Source organism: Poecilia latipinna, unplaced genomic scaffold (genome assembly GCF_001443285.1).
Source record: "Poecilia latipinna isolate Pla-1442-1.1 unplaced genomic scaffold, P_latipinna-1.0 Scaffold1270, whole genome shotgun sequence".
Taxonomy (NCBI): Eukaryota; Metazoa; Chordata; class Actinopteri; order Cyprinodontiformes; family Poeciliidae; genus Poecilia; species Poecilia latipinna.
Window position 1 is genome coordinate 149,265 of NW_015113886.1, and position 8,079 is coordinate 157,343.

Genomic DNA, 8,079 nt, shown 5'->3' on the forward strand with positions numbered 1-8,079 from the left:
GTCAGTAGACGAGCAGATGTCAGTGAGACTATGAATAAAGAAGCTGAATATAACTTAAAGGTATAGTTTCCTGATATTCTGTTGTATTAGTTAACATTTAGTGGATGTGTGACGCTGGATAGAGTATAAGATAGCAGAGGGAGTTAATGAGTGTAACTTGTTCACAAGAACATCCGTGTTTATGTTTGTCACGCCTCATAAACAAACCTACAGTTTGCTGTGAATGATAATTGACCCCGTTGACTCTTTAAAAAAAGGGAAAAACGATCGCAGCACTTGACTTCGACTTCCCATGCGCCCGTTGTCACCTGTGCATTATGTTTCCATGGTAACACACAACATCAAAACTGTTGAAACAGTTCTAACCTGTCTGTGTGTGTTGGGGGGAGCGGTTGGACAAAAAAAAAAAAAAAAAAAAAAAAAAAAAAAAAGTCTACATCAGCGTTAAGCAGCCCTCGCCTGGAGGAGATGGATATACACAAAATGAGGATCGCAGCTGCCGAGTTTTACCGGAGGAACGGAGTTCCGGCGATAATAGAGAGGGCTCTGAATGAGCTCTTCCTCCGGCAGCCCGCAGACGTTCACGGCTACCTGGTAGGAGGTTGTTTTCTTCTCCCCGCTGAAGGGGTAAACAGTCACAACTCACCCGTTACGATTAAACCATCCAATTAATCGGAGATAAAAGCCACCACTGTTTGAGTTATTCTAAATATGTTTAATTATCAAGTGTTTCTGTTATTGGGGCCTGCCATTAGCATCACATAGGGAAGAGCAGTGACTGCCTTGCGATAAACGAGCGAAATTTCCAATTGCAGAAACTGGATTAGTGTGGCCATTTAAAATGAAGCTTACTGAAAATTTCAAAATAAAAATCTTCACATGTCTCACTTCAGGTAATTGCTTTTTGGGCTTTATGTGACTGGTTTAAACAAACCACTGTTACACATTGAATTAGTGTGAAATTAAATTGAAGCTTACTGAAAGTTTCAAAATAAAAGCCAGCGTATTCCTCTCACGTCAGTGCACCGCCGTAGGCAGTGCAATAATATTAGCCTTTTTTATGTTTTTTTTCTCTCAGGATCGTGAACTGCCTTGCGCAGCCAGGAAGTTCATTAACATTAGCACAAACATTAGCATTTCACTGCCCTCCACTAGTGCATTAGCATTAGCCTTTTCCCTAAAGTTTAGCTTTTAGCTATTTTGCTTATTAATTAGAGATGTTTAGTATACTGAATGGAGCAAGTCAAATTAAACCAACATGCTGGTGATGCTCCACATGCTGCTGCCAGCATTTTGGCTAACATGAGCATTTTGGCTAATTTTAGCCTATAAACTAATTTTAGCATATAGACTGGCATAAGTTCATGCTACTCAACATGCTTGAGACTCTCCACATGTTGTAGAGTACATTGCAGCTGTCTTTAGCATTGATGCTAATTTTTTAGCATCAGAACGCTGGTTTCCAACTGACGGGCACACTTTGGCAGGCCCCGGTTACATTTCTTTAGGAAAGGCTATGTGTGTCAAAATTGCAGCACATATAGAATTGCATTGGAGCTGTTTTTTTCCCCACTGCTGGTTTCCACAGGTGTCATTAATATAACCAAACATTTTTACATTTTCACAGCCAAGTTCAACAGCTGAACTGTTGCTTTTGCTTTTTTTTGTTAGTGATTACAGGGACCTGTTATGTTTCGTTATGAAGCTGGATCCCTGTAATATTATCTGTTGTTCTCTGTTTCAGAAATACTGAGCAGCAAAGGACCTTATGACATATTTCCAGAAAAAAATTACATATCTGTTCTATTGCAAACATGCAAAAATGATTTGGGATAAGTATTTTGAAGTTGAAGTATAGGCTCCGTCTTCAGCTCTCTTGTTTTTCTCTGTAAAGCACTTTAACTTACCTTCTGGAAGAATGATGCTGTGGGCTACTAATGAACTTGCTATCATTTATTGAGTTTTTTTTAATTATTATTATTGCTGAGAACTTTGTCAGAAGAGAGCAACTCACTTTCCAAGTCAGGGAAAAAGGGGCATGTTCTCAGGTTATCTCTCTCAAAACAGAAACAAAACGTTTCTGGATTTTTCGTTCTCATCTTTAGAAATATGCTAGACTTTCTCTTAACTGAATACAGTTGTTATAGTATCAAAACAAAAGCTACATACAGTAGGAAGAAAGACTTTAAAACTATGCGGCCATAGTCAGACTAACAGTAAAGATTTTTACATGAAACTGGAACATTAAATCCTTTATATACATATTGTTTTAATTTTTGTAATTTGTAAAAAAAAAAAATAGTAGATGTAATTTAAACATTTTTAGAAATGCAACATCCTCTTGTCAGATTACCAGATGTCTGAGAGTGTTGGAATTGAGAAATATTTTTTTCTCTGTGCTTTTAATCTTTAGAAATAAGCAACTTTCTTTGAATATGAGATTTTTGTGCATTGCTCATGGGTGATTTTTGTTCAAACAAATACTTTCCTTCAGGCTAATTTCTTTTTGGAACTGTCTACTCCACCAAGGATCAGTGATCTGAGAGGAAGAGAGGTTTTTTCAGAAAATGGACAGCTTATCGTTGAGGTGGAGGTTTTCAGCATCGTCTGTAACAAAGAAAAGGTAAAAATAATTCAGAAGTCATCCACCACATCCACACAGATGAAGAACAAGTTGGTTGTCAAATAATCACAAGGTTAGATTATTTTAATATGTCACAAAATTATAATATCTCACTATTCTTTGTTCTATTGATCCCAAATTGCAGTCTTAATTTTCCTTTTTTTTTCTACATTCAGTAAATTTATTTAGGTTAAAATCTGCTAATGTTTTAATCACAGCAGGATATTGTTGAGGCCGGCCATAAAGGACAGAACTTTTGACAAAAAAAAAAAAAAAAGAATGGTAAAATTGAATTCCATAATGCACTCCATTAAACTTTTTTTTTAAAAAAAAACATCTTAAACTAAGGAAGAAAGCGTGTCAAAGCAAAATCAAGGTGTAAATTGATTGAGATAAAAAATGCTTCCTTCCTCTTTGGTGCATCATTACTTCACTAGGGAGACACATTAAAATCCTCTTCCCTACTCGCCAAGTAAAAGACTTCATCTTTGAAAAAGCTTTGGATCGAAGCTACATCTACCACTCTACTGTTTTGGGCATCTGGTGACTAATATCCCAACTGAAAATGAGTCTGAGACTGGCTTCAGCTGTCCTGGGAGAAGAGGAATCACAGCTCCACACATGGTGCCCTGGCCGAGCCGAGCCCTTCTCCAGCTGCTGCACGCAGAGTGACCACTACGAAGGCGTCCTTCTTTATCTGGCCCGACAAAATGCCAGAACAGCTTATGTTTTGAACAGTATCATAAGCCATACTGCTCAAAAGAATGGTTAAAGTAAAGGGGTTGTGTAACAAAGATCAAATTAGGACATAAATTGCTCTCTGCGTTGTGTTTTTGCAATCTTGATGCTTGTCGATCAGAGCTGAGACTATTGGTCATTCAAACTTTTGAGCACCAGTAACATTTTGTTGCTATTTTTCTTTTTCCCACTTTCTTCACTAAGCTATGCATCCATAGTTCATCTCCAAAACAGCCATGAAATGAATTGTATTTATGTATAACTAGATGTTAAGGGCAGCATGACTGTTTCATTATTATTTGTATTATTTAAAATACCAAAAACTATCAAACAGACACCTAACTCTGCTTATTGAACTAGTTCATTCTCTCGTTCAGAGCATGTCATCAGCAGCTGTCGTAAGTCACTTTGCACCAGTGGGAACTGAAGAGAGTCAGAGGAGCTCTGATCATGTGGAGACCGCTCTTCAGTGGATACATGAACTGTTCAGGAAACTGCTACTGAACCAGAACCCGTGTGATCAAGCTGAAATTGATCAAATGCTGAGGTGATGACTCCACTTGTTTTAAATGACAACTAACGTAATAAATACAGGAGGCATTTTTAGGGGTCTATAACCAGATGGAGAAGAGGGGATTGATTGAAGGCTTTAATGTGTTCCTGACAACAGTGAATGGGAGTTTTAAAACCTAGAATCGTACTAATTTTGGATTCTGTCCATTGCAGTCCACAACATCTCTGCTTTAATGCTGCTAAATCCTACGCAGAGTTTCTGAGATGTTTTAGAAATGTCGTGTTTCGATTGACACCAGCATTTAAATTTGTGTTATTTCCTGGCAGCGATTTCTTCAGGTCCTACCATGAGGAGGAGAAAGCAAGGCGTGACAAGCTGAAGGCTGAAGCCAGCGAGCTCGAAGCAGCGGCTCACACAACGCCAGTAATGCCATCAAAGGAAAAGAAGAGCGCCGGTAAAGGTAAATGTTACTCACCGTAACCCTAAAGATGCTGCTGGAGTTCTAGAATTGTGCCCGTCAAGGTGGCAGCCATGTTGGACTGGCTTTGATCCTTTGAATCAGTCTGAAAAAAAAAAAAAATAAAAAATAAACAAACAAAGAAAAAAACTCAACCGCAGCCACAAATCCCAGAGGAGTTTTGGAGGCATCATGATCAAATAGAGAAACAGAGGAAGTCCAAACCATCTCTTTCAAGAATCCTAATGTAAGATCACTGGCAAACATCCTCATGCATTCATCTTTCTGGAAGAGGGTAAATCTGGACTCATCAGTGCACATGACCTTCTTCTCTAGAGTCTAATCTTTATGCTCCCTTCCAAACTGTATAGTTTTTTTTTTTTTTTGTCTCACAGATTAGTGGTTTTCTTGTGGCTGTACAGCTTTTCAGACCCAAACCCTTGAGTTTCATTCACATTATGCCTGTGAAAATGCTCTTACTTTTACTGTTAATCCTGGTTATTGGTGACATTGATGTCATCAAACTTTTAACTGATCACAGATTTTGCTCATGTGGTTTTTTTTTTTCCTTTTTTTTTTCAGATTTTATCCTCAGAAATGTTGGTTCCCCTCTATGCTTCTGGGTTTTAATAATGTGTTGGTTGGACAATTCTCAACCCAATTTTAGGAGTTTCTCAAATCTCCTTGGATGTTTTCGTTGCTTTTTGCCAATGAAACGTAATCGGCAAAAGACGTTTAAATTTGCCAATGACAGGTCAACCGTACTTAAGACAGTTGATCCGTCTTAAGTGCTTGAACCCCATTGGTGGAAGCACCCCTCAAGAATGATTAAAAATATTAAAGCTTATATGTAGGACTCCAAGATACATATCTAACACTTGACATGTTTAGTTTCAGGGGAAAAAAGCCACTAACTTTTCATCTTTTTTTTTACATTTCAGGCAAAAAGAGTGTTGTTGTCGAGAAGCAATTTCCTCCACCAGAGCCGCCAGAGCCACTTCTCCTGGAAGGCATGGCTGTCGGCTCGGTGTCCCTGGCTGTAGCTAAATCTGGGGCAAAGATAAAGGGAATGCCTCTTTACAAATATATATCAGCTCTGAAGAATCAAAAGGTTTGACTAAATACAAATATTTTACAGATATTTTTACAGAAAATTGAAAGCATTCAAAAAGTTGAACTCATTTCGCCTAAGGATCCGACACATTTTCATGTTCCTGTCCCCTGGATAACTCTGCTCAGCTGTGGGAAGAAATCCCCTGGAAAACTATGCTTACTGGAAGAAATTATTCTCATCTCCAAAGTGGGACATCCAGTCAAACAGGTGTTGATCTGCTCTACCATACTTTGCCTTTTTTGTCCTTTACCGACAGCAGTGAGCTAACAGTTGTCATGGACTGGTTCGCTGTCTCTAAGGTAATTTTTTTTCGTGATTACCCCATTGCTTACTTTTATTTGTCAGAATTTTGCATAGGGATAGCTGTGGATGTTCTGCATTTTACTACATTTGTCACATTTCCCAACATCACTTTTAAAAGTCGTCTTCGTGACGACTTTTAAAGTCGTGACACTTCTTCAACAGAGTGTCACGTTGGCCTGTGAGTTACAGAAGGAGATGATGAGACTGATGAGCATGTCAGGAAAAGGCGGGGTGAGAGACACTGCTACATAAATTATATGTGTTTTACTTGAAGTTTCTGTAAAGGATTTGCACATGAAAGAGCACTTTATGGGTCATCTTCAAATGAATATAATGCAGGATGACAGAGAAAGCATGAAGGTCTGAAAAGACATTTAACGCTTCCTCTACTTCACCTGGTTGAATGATGCTGTCTTAGTCTCATCAAACCTTAGAATCGTTTGATTTAATTTATTATGCATGCATACTGTACTTGCCATTCATGTGATAGCTTAATCTAAGCTGTTTTTGTACAAAGCCAAAGATTAAATATGCATGTTAGTGTCATCCACTACTGGATATATAAAAAAGTTTTACATCAAAGCTGTTGGGTTGTGTGAATGCTCCAAGATCACCCTGTCCTCGGTGTCGCACAATGGAGTGCTCACAGCGAGTTGTGAACGGCCCGATCAGCCTCTGGATCTCATCACTAATGCCTGCACCAACCTTAAAGTGCCACTGGGAGTTGATGTTTTTCTGGCTCTGAACTGTGCTGCCCCAAAACTTGTGGACTATGTAAGTCAACCAAAGATTTTCCAACTACTATAGTAATACTACCATAGTGTTGGGGGTATTTATTTTTTCAGTTACTTATTATATGGGCACAGGTAAGTATAAAAGAACCTATCTGCTTTGTTTCAGTCTAAGGGAAAGTATGAAGTAGCAACAGGAGGTCTGAAGTCTCCGGATGAATTGATTGAGGTGTATAACAACCTCATCAGCAAATACCCGGCAGTGGTGGCCGTGATCGACCCTTTTAGGAGAGAAGTGAGTTCAAAGCATCTGAAGTTATCTCCTACTTAGTTTTATTATTACTGTAAACAGTTTTAATTGTTTGCTGTTATCATTTTTATACTTCTGCCCAACGTCCCAAACTTTTTGTTAGAGAAAATGCACGCACAACATCAATAACTCACAATAACATTCAGAAGGTAATTTGTTTCACACAAATCTGTCTTCCATTTTCGTGATCATTTTTGCCGACATGCGCTTTAAATGCCTGTTTGTTATGCAAATCTGGCTTTTATGTTTATTAATTACCATTTAGTTCTGAACGGTTCTTCAAACATGTGACCTGATTCTCGTCTGTGACTGCTTTAATGTGTCTTCTGTTAGGAGGCAGAGCAATGGAAGAAACTCAGCGATAGGATTGGGATTTCATGTTCGCTGCTGTCTGACATCACACACAAAGCACAGGCTCCAGCTCTGCCAGGAGTCCATGGTTATGTCTTCAGACATGCCAACGAGACAACAGTCAGCGACATCATCCATGCTACATTCTGCTACCAAGGTACTAGATGGGAGGTGTTGTGTGTGTGCGTGTGTGTATACTAGGTTTTTATATCCTAGTGGGAACCTATTTCTATCAACATTGTGGGGTTGTGGGAACCATTGCTCCTTTGGGGACATTTTCTTGGCCCCCAAGAGGGGAAATGCTGTTTTAAGATTGGGGTTAGGATTAGGGGTTAGGCTTTAGAAAATAAATGGAAGTCAATGGAAGTCCCCACAAGCCATGAAAACACGACTGTGTGTGCGCGCGGATAAATATTACCAAAAACATGCTGTTTATCTGTCAACTGTTTTATGAGCTTTACATTTGTTACCATCTGTGTTCTTTGTTCACATACATTTGCACGTTTCAATAGTTTTATATCTAAAACAACTGGTCTTAAAAATATCATTCAATTTTCTATTAGAAATTAAATGCGTTTGCAAAGCTCTTCATTAAGAACACATGTGCTTGCTGCCACTTTCAAAGCATTTAAAGCATTTTATAAAAAAAAAAGACATCTGTAGGATCTGATTTTATAAAAATCAAACATAAACTACAGTTAGAAGTATAAAGTTTTTTGCTGCTGCAGTATGCATGTTCGGCATGAGCATTGCATGATAACTAGGATCAAACTGAAATGTATTTGACTTAGTGTGGCTGATCAATGATAAAAATATGGACTTTTCATTTATGGATTATGGGTGCTCACTTACAAGAATCAGAAGTTTAAAAAAATGCAATCGAAGGCTCCCACATCACGATGTTTTTAGCAACAGGAAAACATTTCGTATATATACAG

General features: G+C 38.4%; 1 protein-coding gene across 3 annotated transcripts in view; it reads left to right on the forward strand.

Moving 5' to 3' along the window:
* The first annotated feature begins 372 nt into the window (after positions 1–372).
* eno4 (enolase 4) overlaps positions 373–8,079 on the forward strand; it is a 13,087-nt gene continuing 5,380 nt past the window's right edge. Inside the window, exons 1-11 of one of the 3 annotated variants that reach the window (XM_015054678.1) lie at positions 506–594; positions 2,495–2,623; positions 2,842–2,905; positions 3,739–3,908; positions 4,202–4,335; positions 5,274–5,443; positions 5,525–5,653; positions 5,912–5,980; positions 6,359–6,523; positions 6,650–6,775; positions 7,124–7,298. In XM_015054678.1, the coding sequence (XP_014910164.1) occupies positions 2,568–2,623; positions 2,842–2,905; positions 3,739–3,908; positions 4,202–4,335; positions 5,274–5,443; positions 5,525–5,653; positions 5,912–5,980; positions 6,359–6,523; positions 6,650–6,775; positions 7,124–7,298 (1,258 nt within the window). In that variant the 5' untranslated portion in view covers positions 506–594; positions 2,495–2,567. Of the gene's footprint in view, positions 595–2,494; positions 2,697–2,841; positions 2,906–3,738; positions 3,909–4,201; positions 4,336–5,273; positions 5,444–5,524; positions 5,654–5,911; positions 5,981–6,358; positions 6,524–6,649; positions 6,776–7,123; positions 7,299–8,079 lie in introns of those variants that run through there. The other 2 variants (XM_015054677.1, XM_015054680.1) reach the window with 2 other exon arrangements.